The sequence below is a fragment of the Micrasema longulum genome, unplaced genomic scaffold (genome assembly GCF_059751315.1).
Source record: "Micrasema longulum isolate JH-2025_06_02 unplaced genomic scaffold, ASM5975131v1 h1tg000348l, whole genome shotgun sequence".
NCBI classification, from domain to species: domain Eukaryota; kingdom Metazoa; phylum Arthropoda; class Insecta; order Trichoptera; family Brachycentridae; genus Micrasema; species Micrasema longulum.
The window spans coordinates 166,090-187,149 of record NW_028277551.1 but is presented as its reverse complement, the minus strand read 5'-3'; the positions used below and the strand labels follow the sequence as shown (position 1 = coordinate 187,149).

Here is a 21,060-nt window from a genome sequence, read left to right as displayed (position 1 = left end):
ACCCGCACTCTCTCATGTAGAGATATCTCAGAAACTTCTTTTGGATTTTCTCTATCATAAGAGAGTACTTCAGTTCATGTGGCCCCCAAATCATCGAGCCACTCTCGAGTCTACTTCGCACCAAGGAGTTGTAAAGAGTTCTCAGTACGCGGGTATTTTCGAAAACCCTGGCAGTACGCAGAACAAATCCTAACATCTTCAATGCATCACCACTGATTGTCTCTATGTGTTCATGAAATGTCAGAGTGCTTACAAATCTAACGCCTCTTACAAATCTAAATATCTCTTAATTTCCTTCACGTAGACTCAGAAATAATGAAATTAATTCTGTTCTTCGGTCATCATGAGACTAATTTTGGTTTCCATGCGCCTCTACACAGAATGATTAGATTTGTAAATGAAAATCAAGATCTAAATTATTTCGATTGTAAATTGAGATTTTTTACAAATAGGCTGAAGAAATTCCCAATAAATTGACTGTATATTTGTAGAATGAACCTGGATTCCATAACGCCTGTCTAATCTATTAACTTGTCTTTGCTTTTCTTTGTGGTATTCCTTTTATTATTTGTTACTGTATTATTATTGTTTTTCGTTACATAATTTGTTAAATTGGACATTGTCCGTGAATTTGTTAAATAAAATAAAATATTCCATTCAGTTGGATTTGTTACCCATTTCAAGACGACTTACCAACTAGAAGTGGTTCTTAACCGGTGCTCCGCGAAACTCCAAGAAGAACAATAAATTACTCTCAACAGTTCGTACTCCAAAAATAAAATTCTCAAAAATAACTCTGGACGAATTTCGGGCTTTGTTCAAGGCACAAGGGCACCGAAAAATTTATTACAATTTTCAGCCTCATATTTGTGGGAGCTAGGTTTCTCGACATTAACCAATATTTAAACGAAGAAACGCGAAAGACTTAGCAATTTGGATGAAGAAAAGAGAGTAGCCATATCAAATATTAGGCCTAATATCGCTGAAAGCCGCAAGCTCAGATGTCACATTAAATAATTTAAGCCGCAAAAAGTTTCGTTGGAGTATTCATGTATTTTTTAACTTGTCTGTAATAAAATAATCAGTTTTATTTTTAATAAAAGTTATCTCTGTATGTTTTTTGAGTCTTTAGTTTTGGTGTACGCAAATTTTCCTTATGATTAAAAGTGCTCCCTGACTTCAAAAAGGTTCAGAACCACTGCTTTGAATTTTAATAATAATAATGTTAACAAATTACAACAGGGATGGAGAATACCTTAAATAAGGGAATATTGAAGTCTAGGCATTTACAGGGCTTATGACCTGTCATTGGATGGTTTAAGTGGCCACTTAACACTTTATACTGTGTAACATTTACCATTTTGCCTATGTTTGAACATCCATATTTCTCCAACTCTTCCATTTGTTGATTTTAGTGAAGTTAAAGAGCTGAAACCTTTATTGTTGTGAAGAAATTCATCTGACTGAATTATTTCACATACTAGGCTACGCCTGAAAACTGTTATAATTTGTTAATCTTAATGATTCCCGAGGGGTTGAAATCCAGTCTTTTGTTTACGAACATTTGGACAAACTCAAATATTGTAATGAAACCATCCGGTCCAAGAAGAAGTTTGAAAATTGTAAAATTGTTTTCAGGCGTTGCCTAGTATGTGAAATAATTCAGTCAGATGAATCTCTTCACAACAATAAAGGTTTCAGCTCTTTAACTTCACTAAAATCAACAAATGGAAGCAAATATTGTAATAATAATGTTGTTTAAAAATAAACGGTTGAGTCGTCTATTGAAATAGACGACTCAAATGTATTTACGCTAACTTGGTTCTAACATACCATATTTTATTTATACAATATAAAATAGTATACCGTACAAAGATATTTACATTCGTGCCATTATAGAATTGTATGTTTACAAAACGTTGGATTATTCGCAAAACATATTGTACATAATCAATTAATTATTTTACATAATTAACTTAATATTTTACATTATTCTTTAAATCTTTTACGTAATTAATTTCATGACGCTATTTTATTTTTAAAATGGTGAGTAAAATATTTTAAATAATTAATTTAATACTTTTCATTGTTAATTTAATATATCACACAAGTAACTTAATCTTTTACATAAAAATTATTTAAATATTTTACGTTATCAATTTAATCTCTTGCATAGTTAATTTGATCTTTTGCACAGTAAATTAAATATATTACTTTTTTTATTTTTATATTTTACTTACTAAATTCAATATTTTACATAAGTATTTTTTTTTGCATAACCAACTTAATCTTTTATATAATAAATTTGATATTTACAAAAGTAATTTGATATTTTACAAAGTAATGTAATTCGTGTTTCACAAAAGTATTTCAATATTTTACAAAAGTAATTTAATATTTTACAAAAGTAATTAAAAATTTTACATAATAAATTTAATAAATAAAACATTAATCGCAGCGTATCTTGATAATTTTTGTTGCATGGTGGTAAGATGGTCAGTCTTACGCTTCAGGTGTCAATCCGAGAACTTTGAAATATTCTAGTGTAAAAACACAATTTTAAATAAATATTTCATATCAACCATGTCGGGAATTGAACCCTAGACCTCTTGATACAATACATTATTTTTATATTCCTGAAAATCGTTCCTTATTTTTTTTTTATAAAAATAAATATTTGCGGTCTTATGATTTACCCAAATATTTAATTTTGAAGGCCATTTTCAACGAGTTGTAAATAACTCACTATTAGAAAATGGGAATCAAGTTGGGGTAGAGTAGGATTCGAACGACGGACCTTTGGTCCGTGAGTCCGAGACACTACCCACAGGACCACGACCCGATTTATTATTATTTTATATTTCTGATATGATATATTATTACGAGTATATTTTTAATCCCAGAAAATGATATTTATATTTTTTTTATGCCCTTGATAAAATATAATAGTCGGCCTCGTGCATTTGTCTACCATGCAAGAGTTCTTGGGTTCGATTCCCGACATGGTTGACATAAAATATTAATTTTAAAAATGTGTTTTTACACTATATCAATTCATAGTACCTGGACTGGCACCTGAAGCGTAAGGCTGATCATCTTAATTTCATGTGACAAAAATGATCAAGACACGCTGCGATCGGTTTACCAATGCAGTGCCCTATGCACCATTAGGTGCGGAAATGGAATGATGATTTTATAATATTATGTTTTTGTGTTCCTTATGTGATGTTGTATTTTCATTATTTATTTATTTATATATACGCCTAATGGGTATTTTTAAGGACACATAAATGCATAGAAAATTATTATTAAAGAAAGTAGAAAGACACAATGGTATATATTTGACTTAGTGGGAGTGGAAGCGGGAGAGAGGTGTTTATAATTGAATTTGATATACTTAATGTTATTAAATATTTGTATATAACCACTTGCTGACTTTTCTTCTTCTTATGGTTTCTCTCCCCGATGGAGGTTGGAAATCATCATTGCGATTCCTACTTTATTGGCAGCTGCCCTGAACAAGGACTGAGTGCTGCAATGGAACCAGTCGCGCAAGTTCTTAAGCCAAGAGATGCGCCTTCTACCTGCACTGCGTCTCCCTTCAATCCTTGTAGAAAGACTCTCATCACATGCCCAAAGTACTCAAGTTTTCTTTTCTTTGTGGTCTTCAGTACCTCTTTATCTTTTTCCATCCGTCGGAGAACATCATCGTTTCGGACTCCATCCACCCAGGAGATTTTTAATATCCTCCTGTAGCACCACATTTCAAAGGCTTCGATCTTTTTTGAAGTGTTTTGGGTGAGTGTCCACGTTTCGACGCCGTAAAAAAGTAAAGCTTTAAAAAATAATGTTCCTTTGATCAATAATCAAACAACCTTTCAATATAGTCCGTTATACGACGTTCCACTGTAATGGTCACCCTAAGCCTATTAAGCTCACCCCCTCCCTCCATCCCCTCTATCTTTTTTTCACTATTTCTCAAACAACACAGAATATTTTCACAATTTAATCAGTGCATGTTTGTCCTAATCAGTGCATGTGCTTATTAAAATGTATGTCGTGTTAGTTTTATATTTTTGTGAAACAACTATGGTGAAGGTGTATAGTGGGTTTTGCATGTTGATTTAATTAGTGTCCAGACGAAACCGATAGACATAGAAAAGTCGGTAAGTGGTTACATACAAATATTCAATAACATTTAGTAAAATGTTTGAACACAAAGTCAATGCTTTGAATATTAAGAATTTGATATAATTTATAATTGATTTTAATCATCCCGATATAAGCAATATTAAATTGTGTCTGTGTGTATTACCCGTATGCAGAGACAAACCTTAAGGTGAGGAAAGTACATTCTATTGTCTTCACCTTCGGGTTATTCTCTGCATTTGAAATTAGAATGAACTTTCCTCACCTTAAGTTTTGTCAAACCTTAAGATGAGGAAAGTACATTCTATTGTTTTCACCTTCGGGTTATTCTCTACATTTGAAATTAGAATGAACTTTCCTCACCTTAAGTTTTGTCAAAAACCTTAAGGTGAGGAAAGTACATTATATTGTCTTCACCTTCGGGTTATTCTCTGAATTTGAAATTAGAAAGAACTTTCCTCACTCAAAGTTTTGTCAAATTAAGGTGAGGAAAGTACATTCTATTGCCTTCACCTTCGGGTTATTCTCTGCATTTGAAATTAGAATGAACTTTCCTCACCTTAAGTTTTGTCTCTGCATACGGGTATATGTCTCTGATTTGATATAATATTATATTTTTATGTTCCCAATATTATATGTTTCTAAGTACTCAGTTGTTACGGCACACCAATCAAAGAGGGAAAAAACGAAATCCTATTTAGGTGTAAGATTTAAGGCACCCAATAGTGGCAAACGAACCCCATTTTTTCGTCGGAAAACGGTTAAGGAAAATTCTAAGAAATACGACTGTGAGTCATGTCTCATATTATGGTAAAACCAAGATTAGTTGATAGAAGGATTCCGCACAAAGAAAATACCCGTACGCCCTTCAATTTTGTGTAATTTATTTATTTATTTCATTTTACTAGTAACACTCGCAACAAATTACTAGTAACACTCGCATAATCACAAACAAAATAAAATACAATATATATACATATTATATTATGTTTGGATAATTTGTATAGCGCCATTTTTGTGAAAATCACCTCATGGGCACTGTACAATAAATATCCCAGCGCGTCTTGCAGCTACAGAGCGCATGGACGGTTGGGATTCTAGTTCCTCGTCTCCAATTATGATATATAGGAGCTAGATAACAGCACGTCTTGCAGCTACAGAGCGCATGGACAGTAAGAAATTAAGGCCCTCATTTACATTTAATTTTTTAAAAATTTTATTTGACAATGAAGTTTAGAGTTTAAGTGATATTTTAAAAACGAAATAAAAAGCAAATTTATAAAATTAGAAGTTAGATAGGAACAATTCTTGCAGCTACAGAGCGCATGGACAGTAAGAAATCTAGCCCCTATTTACATTTTTTAATTTTTTTTATGTAATCCTTTATAGGTATTACGCGAGTTTCAAAATTCATAAGATACTAGCGGACCCGACAGACGTTGTCCTTCTGAACGTTGGCTTGCCTGCTATTAGCTTGGGAAAAGACTTCATTGATTAGTAGATACCTAGGTACTTGTTAATGATTAAATTCCAAAAATAAAAATTGATAAAATTCAAATTTTGAATTTAAGTAGGTACCTATAGTCCTTAAAATATAGCTTGATTAGAATGATAGCAGCTATCAAAGTTTTTTTAAGTATACTTAATGTTCCGGACGCGTAAAAGTCGAATAATTTAAAATAATACAATAACTAGAAAGGATCCCCGGTAAATGTATAGAACTGATGGCTGGGCTCTCAATAAAGATAAAATGGTCACTTTCGAGCCTGGCCTCAGTATTACCGGGGAAAAATAGCTAGGTTAAAATGAATAAAATGTATAAAAATATATTATGTAAATGTCATGTTGCGCGCGTCGCGGCTGCCGACGAAATGGCCCGTACGGGCATTGAGCGCCCGTATTTACGCCACCTGCGGCCGGCGGCATGTAGCGAGTGGCGGGGAAAGATTACCCCCACCACTCCGAGGCAGCCGGCGCGGGTGGGATGGCCGACTCACGGAGCCCGACGCGCACCGCTTTATAAGGCGGTCAATTGGAAATATTAAATCAGTTGAGTTCCTAAAGCTAGGGTTTCCTAGGACAGCGGTGCCCGTGTTTTAACGGCCGTAGTGAACGGTGATGCGGTGGACAGCCGTCGTCGTGGTGACTAGAGAGTGGTTTTATTTTTTAACGGTGTTATCAACACCATTTTTATAGGAAACCACTCTCTAGTCACCGTTACGACGGCTGTCAATCGCATTAATGTTCACTACGGCCGTTAAAATACGGCCACCGCTGTCCTAGGAAACCCGAGCTTAACTCTGAACAGTTCACACGTGTTTTATTCCGTTCTCCGCCCTGTTCGCCTTCCTGCACTTCGCTCTTCGCTCCGCTCTGCCTGCTGACTGCCTTCGCCTCTCTGCACCACTTGGACCGGGTGGAAAGTCCTTTTCAGGGCTATTGAGGTTGACTTGCGGTCGGCGCAGCTGTGCTCCTACCTTCCGACTTTGTCTTTGGCTCTGTCTGGGAGGGCGGCTTCCCACTTACGCCGGGAAGCTTGACTGCGGCAGACGCGGGTGACGAACCGGCGAAACTTTCATCGTGGTAACGCGTACGTTACACTTAATAATGTTTTATTTCAAGAGGAAACGCGGTCTGACTTTTCTTTATACAAACTTATTCCCGTATTTTCTTACTAGATAATGGCACTAGAGCAATGTTTTTTTTATTATACATACTATAGATATTTACCATTAGCGTGTCTCTATCGTTTTGCTTTTTTGATAAATTGTTTCTTATGGGAGTTAGGACTATCCAAAAACCACGAATAGTGCCCAATTTTATATATTTAAAGTGTAAATGAATCAATGAACTTTAAACTTAAAAAATAAAACAAATTTTATTTTACATAAAAAGGATACTTTTAATGTCACGTAAATAATATTTGATGTTTTAAAAATAAAGTGTCAAATGTCCACCACGGCGTTGTTTAATCCGAGAGGTCCAATTTTCGTTAGTAGTCTCATTAGATGAGAAAAACATAAACCACAATTCCACTTAATCAATTAAAACCAATGTTCTTAGTAATAAAAAGTAGTGTAAAAAATGGACCAACCCACCTTGGCAACACTAACAAAATGTCCATTTTGTTTTCTTTGACCATTTGAAAAGTAATACTTTTTTTGAGTGATGCATTTGCTACTTACACATAAAATGTGATCCCATCCTGTTTATTTTTTTATCCCAGCAGCATTTCTACACTTTTAAACGACACAGCACGACATAGTTGAATTCAAATTGGGAGTTGCGTACTAGACGACGTCTACAAAGAAACTAATGGGTCAAAACGTAAAACTACTCCTTTAAGAGTAGTTTAGTCGCCTTCTTTTTGATGCGCGTATGTGGCTTCTTGACTATTCTTGATTCTATGGTTTTCACATTATACGGTCCAGAAGAGACATTTGCGAGAGAGTGACAGAAAAATAAACTGTCTGCCATCGCAGGCAGTCTGATAAAAAGAAAGGTAATGATACGATTTTGCCATTTGAAAACGCCGTCCTTTCAACAAAAAAGATTCCCAGTGAGGAATACATTATAAGCAAATCATGTACGCTTATATTATATTAAATGCTTTTTGTTTCAGCCGTCAGGTGCGATCTTTTGCCCGCGGACACCAAGGCGGCCGCTACTTCTGACGTCACCGTTGGCCAGAAATCAGTGCGGTCCGTGAAAATCACATCGGGAAGAAATGGTAGGAAAAAATATTTACGAAGCAAGAATTGTACTGGTCTTAAATGACAAGTTATAAGCCCTGTAAATGCCTAAACTTTCATATTTATTTATTTATACTTTTACATTGTATTCTTTTTTTTTATACAGAAAAATGTTCCCTCACTGGGGTGTCCCGTGCCGAGGGAAACATTTTACAAAATGTGAAAAATGCCTAAGATTAGCTATTAAACAAAGTTAACATAATAATAACAGCTTGCCCACCACCAGGGGCGAATCGTCAAAGTATGCGATTATGCACAGCTTACCATTATATTTGACTTTAAATAATAATAAATTATAGTAACCATGTTTATGGGAATAAAATCTTTCTACAAAAAAATATCTATGAAGCGCGCCCAGCCCATTCTTACTGAACGATGAAACTAGCCGATTACCTCAGCTTATTCTTCCATACAAAAAAGTACACTGTATTTTTCGTCTTTAACCCAAGACGGCTTTTTTAGTACAAAAACAAACTTGCAGATTACAAATATTTTTAGAAGATTCTCTATTTGGAAACTAGTATTTCGAACATTATTTCCGAAGGACTATTTTTCTTTGATGGGATACCGTTGACATATTATGTATCACATAGGACAGGTGGCGTTCGCAGTGGCCGTTTTAGTCATTATTCATTTTAAAAGAAATCGGCCAGTGCTCAAGTCTTGACAGTACTGTCAATGACAGATCATAATGGAAATATCTGCGGAATATCATTGTGGTATTTGTTAATAAACTTTTATGCAAGTATTGTATTAAAATAGTGTAGAATAAAACTACGTTTATCGCGTGGTTAATAATAATTGTTATTTGAGTTGATTTTCACAGAATTACAAAAAAATAGTCATTTATAATTACATTACTTACATGTTATGTAAGTACTTATATGTAGTGCAAATTAATGAACATTTTTAATAGATTACCTATAAAATAAATCACGGCTCGCCACTGCCCACCACATACCGCTCACCGCATCTGAGGACATAGGTCTCCTTGGGGGTGCCCACATACACGGAAAATTTGCTCGTTGTCAAACGAGAAAAGCTGCCCGAAGGAGCTCTCTGAAATCTGGTAGCCTTAGCATCTTTTTGCTGAAAGAAAGTAATCCAGAAGTACATAATATGTACTTCATTGGATTGAGAAGAGAGGGAAGTGAATTCTTCACTGACTGGGATTAAATTGATTGGACATGATCAATTCGCCGAAATGATTACAAAACTTTTTAAAAGCCTCGAATTTTTTTTAGAAGCCACCAGATCTGTATATCCGACAGGACCTATAACAGGGCCACGGATAGTAGCGAGAAGCTCCATTCGGTAATCATAGAGAAGGGGAAAGGGACAAGACAAGATATCCGCAGCAGCACGAAGGGGAGCCAACAATACTAAAAACAAATAATTTTTGATTAAATTTACCATGACCTGATAAAAACTGCGTAGTCCAGTGATCGGCATAATAATAACAATAAAAAACATTATTAATCCAATGAACCTAATTATAATTAACATAATAAACAATAAAAAACTAAAATAATCATAAAAAACATAACCAATTTATATAGACCAATGACCAAATTTCATAAACAGTACACACATTTTACCTGTCTGGCTTGATCCACTCATCGATCCGTGCGCAACCCACCTCCACTATCCATTTCTTAATAGCAATTTTATATTGTGAGAACTTACTGATTGTCCTTATGGATAATGGAAGTAGATTGCACACTTTAACCGAGTAGTAGGCCAATCCTCTTTGACCGAATGTTTCCTTGTCGAAATAGTCTCAATCTCGAACAAAACAACAACAAACAAACCATCACACCGTTTCCCCCTTGGGGTAAGCAGAGAGGATAGAACGCCATATCACTCTGTCGTTGCATGCAGTCCTCGCTTCCTCTACATTCATACATCTTCTCATGCACGCACGTCGATCATTCCTACCCTTGACATGTCCATCTTCAAGTTTTTGACAAACTCGATCGTGCCATGTCTTTCTCGGTCTTCCTCGTTTTCTGCATCCATCAACATTCGCATCTTAGATCCTCTAAGCCGTTCTTTCGTTGTCCATTCGCTCCACTTGTCCGAACCGACGCAGCACCCCTTTCTTGATTCTGTCGATAATGCGTGTCTCCGCCTTGCGCAGTTCAAGGATCTCGACATTTGTGCACCTATCATACGTCGTTTTACCACACATTCGCCTGAGGGATCGCGTGTCGACAGCATTTAACCTACTTTCATCATTGTTTTTCCAATGCAATACTTTGCTCCCATACATTTGAGTTGGCACTAGAACTCTACTGTGAACTGCTAGTTTTGCCTCCTGCGATAAACATTTGTTTGCCAAAGTAGATTTCAGTGCACCGTTCACCCTGTTCCCGGCACTCACCCCCCTTTCAATATCTCTCTCAGTTTTACCGTACCTAGTAAACATACTTCCCAGATATACAAATTCTTCTACCGGATTCAGAATATCTCCGTTCACACTGATCTCACATTTAGTTATATTTTCATCCCTTTCAAAAACCATCACTTTGGATTTATCAACATTCATAAGCAAGTGGCTTTTCTTGCATACATCGTAGACTTTTGTTACCAAGAATTGCAGGTCTTATTTTTATTATTTATTTATTTAACACTTTATATACATATACAATATATATACTTAAGGCAATTTCTTCCTACCTACCCAAACCGTTCAGCTTCAGAAAATTACAAGCACATGGACTTATTGAATCTTACAATTTCATACAAAAATTAAATACAAAGATTAATAAAATAAAAATATATAAAAAAATAACACTATACTATGAAGAGAGGAAAGGGGATGGGAAGGAAAGAAGAAGGATAAAGGAACAATTTAAATATTTAGATCGTGATCTTGACTTAAATGTAAATAAATAAGGGGTCTCTAACATTAGTGGGTAGATTATTCCACAATCTTTCGGGTTCTACTGTGAAAGAGATGGCCAGAAAATTAGAGCGATGGCAGGGTATTGAAAGGTTTCTCTCGTTACTAGAACGAAGAGATAGTCGTGTTGTGAAAGAAGTTGGATGAGCTCTCTCAGATAAACAGGCGAAGTGGGATATTGTGAAGAAGTGATAGAATGTGAATGTTTCTTCTATGCCTGATACTGAGCCAGTGTAGTTGCGTGCGATACTCGGTTACGTGGTCAAATTCGCTAATAATATAATTGGTACACATATTATTTATATATTATACTATATTATTTATGTTTAAGTAACATGCATTCTTGGCACATATATATACTATATTTATATTTGTATAATAACGATTTTTAATTTCTTACATTTGATTGGCATTTATAATTAAGTAGTTTTAGTTTTTCTTTTTCATGTTATTGTTTTATTAGTATAGGACTACTTATGCTCTAAAGATAAAAAATCTCCATCTTAGAACAGGCAGAGCCATCTTAGATGGAGACTATCATAAACAGAGAACACTCCGTTTTCATTTTACATTAATTGGTTTTATATACGAGTAGATTCCCTGTTATTAAGTATGTATATTATTTTTGCAATAAATTTATAAAATAAAATAAATATCCATATTGATTTTGAAAATACAACTAATTATCTTTAATCCATTTCATATGTTTTTATCTGTATACGTAATATGTTATATTTCCCCATTGTCCATATTGAATGTCTGGCTATTTTTAGTCCCATAAATTTAAAATGTTCAATTTTATGACATTTATTTCTGGATTGAAAATGGATAACATTTTTATGAATCTTCGCCGTACGATTTCATTATCTATTTTTTACCGCGCGTAAGAATACATTCTTCATATACAATTTCCCGTGGGGCTGAAATTCGTCACTCGGCCAGATGAATCTCGCACACTTTAATAATGAATTAACCTCATTGTTTTCCCAGATACTCCGGCCAGTACGGTTCGCTGCCTGCCCAAGCGAGTTAGTGGCAACTCTCACCAGTTGACCATCGCGCTGGAGGGTCGCGAGATGGACCCCGGGGTGGTCGCCTGCGCCGTCGTCGACTTGGAAGATCAGCCGCCGACCACCGCGCTGCCGAAGCCTGCCGACACTTGTAAGTTTGAAATATTTTCCGTGAATTTACAATGTTTTTTCTCAAGTAGTAAAAAAAAGTAAAATTCTTTGACATTTACGTACAACAGACAGCCCGATGATACATTACAGATATGAGCTATTCTCAAATTAATTTGATTTGAAATAGATGACGCGTTGATGTTTATGTAGACATTGTTTATTCATTATATTGTATGGATGGTGCGCGTGAATTGATTTAAGGTTAAATGAGAAAGATGGATAATAATTGAAGTTATTTATTGAACAGATACACTCGAGTTACAACCATACAATTTTGTACAGAAGGAATTGACAATAGCGAACACTGGCGAGGAGCTGGTGGACGGGCGAGACGAAACGCCAAGATGGAATGTGCATATTCTTTCGCTGCACGACGTTTAATTACTTGTCCGAGTTGACGTTGCGTCGGGTTACGCGTTGCGGGCCAAAACGGTGTTCGGCCCTGTCAACTTTACGACTTGATGGTGATGACCTCTACAATATATAGTATATATTATATATAGTGGTGGTATTTGAAAGGATAAGTGAGGTTACTGACTGCATAATAAATGTAAACAACGAATGTCTCGAGCAAGTAGAAGAATTTGTGTATCTGGGAAGCATGTTTTCAAGACATGGAAGAGTAGAGAAAGATGTTGAAATGAGAGTGAATGCGGGCAGCAAAATGAACGACGCACTAAGCACAGTAATTGCTAATAAAAAATATGTCAATCGAAGGTAAACTGGCAGTGCACAACAGAGTTTTAGTCCCAACACTTATGTATGGAAGTGAAACGTGGAACTGGCAGCGGAAGGATGAAAACCAGAACGCGGTTGAAATGCGATCTCTTAGACGAATGTGTGGGAATTAATGTATGACAGGGTTACGAATGATGAAATCAGGCGTAAGTGTAAATCTGAGTATAATTGATAAGATTAAGAAAGGGTCTCTGAAATGGTTTAGTCACGTAGAACGAATGGACGACGAAAGAATGGTTAAACAAGTATATATGGCGAAAATAACGGAAGACGCGGCATGATCAGATAAACCAAAATCTTAAGTCTGGTCATGTCAAAAGCAGACAGAACCGAAGGGCATGCAAGACAAGATGCATGAATGTGGAAGAAGCTAGGAATGTATGCCAGAATAGACGTGTGTGACGGTCCATTCTCTCTGCCTACCCCTACGGGAAATGGCGTGATGGTAGTAGTAGTAGCAGTAGGGACATACATACATACATGAACAATTTTATCGGGATAATTAAAATCAATCATAAATTTTATCAAACTCAATTATAAACACCTCTCTCCCGCTTCGAGGACGACCAAGGAAGACGCGGTATGATCAGATAAACCAAAATCTTAAGTCTGGTCATGTCAAAAGTAGACAGAACCGAAGGGCATGTATGACGAGATGTATGAATGTGGAAGAAGCTATAGTCCTTAAAATATAGCTTGATTAGAATGACAGTTGTCAGAAAAAGTGAGGATATAACTTTGTAGTAACGTCTAAGGAGTGATTTATATTGACACACGAAAAATCATACGTATCTGACATGTTTTATTTTGTTTTATTTTATTTGGGAAATCAACAGTTCTACATACATATTTTTAGTAAACAAACAGATATAGTGTATAAACTCAGAACTAATAACAGATTTCCACATAGTATACAAATTTAGTAAAGAAAATATATTACATATCAAATAAATACATACAATTTATACAAATAAACATGTTATTTTCATGTACTCAATAATCAAAGATTTTTTAAATATTTATTTTAAGAATATTAACTTACTGTAAATTGGGCGGGATAAGGACAAAAATGCTTGAAGAGAGGATAAGGAGGGGAGGAGAGATGTACATATTTATTATTATAATGTCTACTAAGTTACACAATACATTTTTAGTGTAAATTTTAAATCTGACAGAGTTATGTTTGTCTAATCTATATTTTTAAATTTTGTATTGTATATTGAAAAAGTCCTACGAAAAAAAGCATTTTTAACATACGATGTTTTACTTATTGGTACATGAAACAGGTGGTACCGTCCACAAATCCTGATTGGCACATGTATTGTTATTATTGTTGTTAATTTATTTTTTAAATACATAATGTGAAAGGACATATAAATTAACATAAATGTATAAAATCCGCTTTAAAACTAAAATAAACCTAATTATTAACGACGTTCTTACAAGGTTATATCATTGTGCAAAAATGTTAGAGATGGAACTGTAAATTGATCGAATAAAAAAATCATTCATGTGATGAAGTATAAATTCTTATTTTTTTGTGAATAATTGTCTTTAACACACTATAATAGGCTTGTTTTTGCGTTATTATATCAATTTTCGGAAACAGAGCTTTATAGTTGCATGAAAAAAACTGATAAAATCGATTTGATTAGTGATCAGTAATTTCTCATCACTAGTGACATTGGTTTGACAGCTGTCATTTTAATCAAGCTATATTTTAAGGACCATAGGAATATATGCCAGGATAGACGTTCGTGGCGGCCCATTCTCTCTGCCTACCCCTACGGGGAAATTGCGTGATGGTAGTAGTATATAACTAGCTGGCGGCTAACTGGCGGCCTCCGTGGTGTAGTGGTCAAGACGCTTGACTCACGCACGGAAGGTTCCGGGTTCGATTCCCGGTGAGAACACAAAAAAATTAAAAATGTGATTTTTCTCAAGCCTGGTTGTTCTGTAATGTAATTCACCACTGTAATTGGGTCTCCTGGCCTGTTGTGGTGCAAAAAAATATATAAATTTTTTTTTAAAAAATCAATGAACTATGTAGCAAAGACAAACAAGGCTAATAAAATAATGGTATTTTTGCTACATAGTTTTATGTCCGTTTCTTGTTTCTTCATATAACTGTTGTAATTAGCTTAGGCCGTATACTATGCACAATTAATAAATAAACTTATGTCTACAAAAAACATCAACGCGTCATCCCATCGAAATCAAATTAATTCGAGAACAGCTCATTTCTGTAATGTATCATCGGGCTGTCTGTTGTCGGGCATGGGCGTCGCGGCGCTGTGACGTGGCGGGGAGGCGTCGCCTTGGCAACCGGCGTCGTAAAATTTTACGACCCGAGTATCGCCTTTATACTGAAGGGGCGAGCCGCGAGCGTAGCGCGCTCACAGCGCGGCGTTCCGAATTCCGTACAATGTAAATAGGCGAGCGAAGATTACTATGCGCTGCGAGACACTTTCTTTATGAAAATTATTTAGGGAAAAAGATCGTAAAAACTTCGTTCGCAAACGATTTTACGGTCATAAAATCGGCTTTCTTATTTTTACATACTTGAAAATTTTGCCCTTCGGACCGCAATCACACAGCCCTACTGGCCTCATTGTGTTATTTAATCAATTTAATTTATGGTTCTCATTTTCAATTTTAACGTGTATCAAACTCTGAAAAACTTCGTTCGCAAACGATTTTACGGTCATAAAATCGGCTTTCTTATTTTTACATACTTGAAAATTTTGCCCTTCGGACCGCAATCACACACCCCTACAGGCCTCATTGTGTTATTTAATCAATTTAATTTATGGTTCTCATTTTCAATTTTAACGTCTATCAAACTCTGAAAAACTTCGTTCGCAAACGATTTTACGCCAGTAAAATTGGCATTCTTATTTTTTACATACTTGATAATTCTGCCCTTCGGACCGCAATCACACACCCCTACAGGCCTCATTGTCTTATTTAATCAATTTAATTTATGGTTCTCATTTTCAATTTTAACGTCTATCAAACTCTGAAAAACTTCTTTCGCAAACGATTTTACGCCAATAAAATTGGCATTCTTATTTTTTACATACTTAATAATTCTGCCCTTCGGACCGCAACCACACACCCCTACAGGCCTCATTGTGTTATTTAATCAATTTAATTTATGGTTCTCATTTTCAATTTTAACGCGTATCAAACTCTGAAAAACTTCGTTCGCAAACGATTTTACGCCAGTAAAATTGGCATTCTTATTTTTTACATACTTGATAATTCTGCCCTTCGGACTGCAATCACACAGCCCTACTGGCCTCATTGTGTTATTTAATCAATTTAATTTATGGTTCTCATTTTCAATTTTAACGTGTATCAAACTCTGAAAAACTTCGTTCGCAAACGATTTTCGGTCATAAAATCGGCTTTCTTCTTTTTACATACTTGAAAATTTTGCCCTTCGGACCGCAACCACACAGCCCTACAGGCCTCATCGTGTTATTAAATCAATTTAATTTATGGTTCTCATTTTCAATTTTAACGTGTATCAAACTCTGAAAAACTTCGTTCGCAAACGATTTTACCGTCATACAAAAAGTAAACAATGAAAACAGCTGGAAATTTAGCATACTTAAGGGGCATGTATACCAACATAATAAAAAAAAAATTGACAGTCGGACTCTCCAAACCCGCGAAATTTAAATATTCCCGTTATTTTCTTCGTACTAAGGAACCGCCCATAGAATTAAGAATAGTCCAGAAACCGCATACGAGCATCAAACAAAAAGGCGACTAAACTATTCATAAATTAGTAGTTTTATGTTTTGATTCATTAGTTTCTTTGTAGACGGCGCTCAGTACGGAACTCCTGATTTGAATTAAACTATGCCGTGTTGTGTCGTTTTAAAGTGTAGATATACTGCCGGGATCCTAAAGAAACAGCGCGGGATCACATTTCGTGTGTAATTAGAAAATGCATGCGCCAGTAGCAAATGCATTACTTAAAAATTTAATCATTTTTCCGTCTGTCAGATTGTCGAAGAAAACAAAATGGACATTTCGTTAGTGTTGCCAGGGTAGTAATTTTTTTACCCTACTTTGCTCATCTAATGAGAGAGCTAATGAAAATTGGACCTCGGATTAAACAACTCTGTGGTGGACATTTGACCGACATTATCTTAAACATCAAATATTATTTTACATGATATGAAAATACCTGTTTTATGTAAAATAAAATTTGTTTTATATTTTAAATTCAAAGTTCATTAATTCAATTACTCTTATTAAATGACCCTTTACTTATCTACTCTGTTGTGTCAATCAATATTTCCGCGTGCACAATAAAATTTTAGGAAAATTAACAGATTGATTTTTTTTTTTTTTTAACCTTACATTTGTGTTATGATTGTATTTTTTCCCACCGTGCAACATTACGCGGTGACATCACGAATGCGCGCGGCGAAAGTGGGGCATCGTGGGGGCATTTTTGGACACAGTCCGATGTATTCAAATATGATTCTACGCTCCTTCTGGACTATTCTTAATTTTATGGAACCGCCTCTGTTTTAAAGCTCAAAAATTAAACGTGGCCGATTTTTTACTCGGTTTCTCAACTATGATTATTTAGAGGGTTTTATCACTATACCAAAGCGACCATATGCATTTATTTTTATTCCCGAAAATCTCATTTTTGTTAGTACAATAATAAAATGGAATGCGACTAGAAAGATCTTCGCTTTTACGGCTTCGGGATGGATCGTTAAAAGCCGAACTGTTGCGATCTACTTATAAAGCTTTTTATTACTTTTTATATGGCGTTCTAATGCATTTTTGACTGTCCGGATTTATTATTATGGATAACTTATATACCGCCATTTTCGTAATCAAATACCTCAAGGGCGCTTTACATAGTGATTCTATTGTTAAATTAATTTAATTGAAGCTTTTAAATTTGTAATTTAATTAAAACAATTTATTTTGCTGTCACGTGCTACGGATTTATTCAAATGATTTAGAGAACAAGTGGGTTTTAAGTTTTTTCCGAAACATCACTTCACTTTCACAGCCGCGAGGCCAAATCGTATGATTTTGAAAAAAATAGTTTAAAAAATCATACGATTTGGCCATTTTGAAACGCCGCGCGCCGTTCATTCAAAATTGCGCCATTTAAACAATAAATAAAATTAAATTTATTTCAACAGAGAGGGAAAACATTTTTGAACGTTTTCCCTTCTCTGTGAAAATAAATTTAAATATGAATAATTCCTAGGGAGGTAATCCAGCCAGTCTGCAAGCATTTGGACATACTCGAACATTGTTGAAAGAAAATTAACTTTAGAAAAATATAATGATTTTCTAAGGTAGGTATGTCTGATAAAAAAATACACTTAAATTTTTTAAACAGGTTCCTCATTGTGTGTTCTGATAGATTTCCGGTTTCCGGGTAGCCGTGTTTCGCGTGTTTTGAAGGGTACAGGATTACTTTCTCAAATGTCAGGAAAACTCACCGCCTCGAACACGTGACGTCACGGGCGGTGTAATTTAAAAATTACAAAACTGAATAAAAACATAGCGACAATGATACGTTATCATCATCATTCCCTTTCCGCACCTAAAAGTGCATAGGGCACTGCCTTGGTACACCAATCGCAGCGTATCTTGATAATTTTTGTTCATAAATGTAAGATGATCAGTCTTACACTTATACCCGTATGTAGAGACAAAACTTAAGGTGAGGAAAGTACATTCTAATCTCAAATGCAGAGAATAACCCGAAGGTGAAGACAATAGAATGTACTTTCCTCACCTTAAGGTTTGTCTCTGCATACGGACTATGAAATATTCTAGCGTGAAAACACCCTTTTAAATAAATAATTCAAATCAACCATGTCGGGAATCGAACCCGAGACCTCTTGAATGGTAGGCAAACGCGCTGACCATTAATTACGCCACGAGGCCGACAAAATATATCTTCCGTACGCTGGAAAGGGGCTTTAGTCATAAAATGGTTAATTTAAAATTAAATGCAAAATTTTGAAAATCCGAAACGTAAAGGATAATTTTCTAAGTATGTTAAACAAAAAATACTTTAAACAGTTAAATCCTTAGGATTTGGCAGCTTTATTCTCGATTTTAAGACACACTCAAAAACTTTGTTTGGCTACTACTACTCCTACCATAACGCCATTTCCCCGTAGGGGTAGGCAGAGAGAATGGACCGCCACACACGTCTGTCATGGCATACATTCCTAGCTTCCTCCACATTCATACATCTTGTCATACACGCCCTTCGGTTCTGTCTGCTTTTGACATGTCCAGACTTGAGATTTTGGTTTATCTGATCGTGCCACGTTTTCCTTGGTCGTCCTCGTCTCACGTTGCCGTTCATTTTCGCCATATATACTTGTTTTACCATTCTCCTGAAAAACCGACTATTTTGATTTAAGCCTCTTTTCCCGCGTACGGAAGATATAATTATGATGCGATACACCAAAATATATAATTAACTTTATGTTCTTAGTTCGATTGATTGTACGAAAATCTTTTTTGGTTTTTTTTCTTGCAACTAAAAAATCGAATCCGCGACGCCAGATTCACAGTCGGCCGTTTAACCGACTGCGCCACGGCGCCTGTCTGCGTAACTCTAAGCTTAGCAGAGTTTTCTTATTCCACAATTTTAAATTATCTCATTTGAGTTCTTGTTTATGTCGATCTGTCATCGCGCGCAACCAGATGTCGCTGGCGTCGATTGATGAAAGGCACACCATCCGGAATCGGATGCACATTGCACGCCACATCAAAGCGAAAGGGCGGGCGACTCCACAGACCGGCGTAATATCTCTTTCGTAAATAAACTGTTAAGAAAATGCATTAAGAGGATGCGCGGTCTGACTTTTCTTCGTGCGAACGTATTCCTGGATTATGGCACCCGAGCAGTGGTCCTTAACCGTTCCGAGCCCGAACGTGTAAAAAATCCGAAAATCAAAAAATATCCAAATCACCCACACGTATGTTCCACGATTTGGTGTAGTTTTCGAGTTACAGCAGACAAACAGACCAACAAACAAACCATCACGCCGTTTCCCCGTAGGAGTAGGCAGATAGGATATTTATTTATTTATTATATATATACGGCCTAAGCCAATTACAACAGTTACATGAAGAAACGTAAATGCAAGAAACTGAACAAAAAGAACATAAAACTATTTAGCAAAGACAAACAAGGGCAAAACAATAATAGTATACAATATATTAAAAAAAGACGAAACACCAAAAACTTTGAGCTAAACCATGCCAATCCAACTTCATCCCACACTGTTTAGTCGTGAAGAGATCTACGAAAGGCCGGAAGATCTATCCCAAAAATTCCAAGTCGTGTGATGAATTGACTAATCTACACATTCTGGAAATTGGGGCATAAAAACCAAAGTTGCTCTTAGAAGATTTTATAAATAGCAGATTTTGACTTCTGGTGACACGGTTGGGAACATGAAAAGAAATTGAATGCAACAGAGATGGGACATCACTTAAAGCATTAAGTATTTTGAAAATGCATATAAGGTCCATCTCAGTTCTACGTCTCTCCAATGAAGACAGATTAAGTAAGAGATTGCTCTATTTCAAAATAGGAATAATTACCCCTTTGTAATCCGAGCAACCATGCCACTTTTCTTAAAAAACGGTATTGGACAGACTCGATATGGTCAATATGAGTCCTGTAGAACGGAGACCAAATAGGAGAAGCGTATTCTAGATGGGGTCGAGCTAGTGAGCAATAAAGAGTTTTTATGGTATTAATATTTTTGATGTCCGCCGTCACTCTATTGATAAAACCGAGAAGTTTGAGAGATTTGTTTACAATAGTATCAATGTGTTCACGATAGGAGAGTTTACTATCTAAAGTAATGCCTAGATCCTTTATTGATGAAACCATTGAAAGGGAAGTATTTTTTAGTTTGTAGTTGAATTGTAAAGGTTTTTTTCGTCGCGAGAAAGATATTATTTTACAGTGTGTCAGTATTAAGTTGAAGACAATTGATGTCGCACCATTCATTAAAACAATTAATATCGTGTTGAAAAAGAAGACAATCATTGGGAGATTCAATCAGTTTAAGTACCTTGTTGTCATCAGCAAAAAGCCATAATTTTGTATTTCGAAAAACATATATAACGCCATATCACTCTATTTATTCATATTTTTTCTCTTACAAACTATAATTTTTAATAAAAATAATGTGACCCCATCACTGTACCCGTAACAATATACTTTAAAAAAATATATTTTTACATTTGAAAATAAACAAAGAAGACTAACTTAATAAACAGAGATAATTGACAAAATGTTCAGACA

At 35.4% G+C, this 21,060-nt stretch overlaps 1 protein-coding gene across 1 annotated transcript in view; it reads left to right on the top strand.

Moving 5' to 3' along the window:
- LOC148282256 (tyrosine-protein kinase-like otk) overlaps nucleotides 1-21,060 on the top strand; it is a 70,565-nt gene that overhangs the window by 2,715 nt on the left and 46,790 nt on the right. The window contains exons 2-3 of the mRNA XM_088225369.1: nucleotides 7,772-7,879; nucleotides 11,797-11,967. Of these exons, the coding sequence (XP_088081495.1) occupies nucleotides 7,772-7,879; nucleotides 11,797-11,967 (279 nt within the window). The remainder of the gene's footprint in view (nucleotides 1-7,771; nucleotides 7,880-11,796; nucleotides 11,968-21,060) is intronic.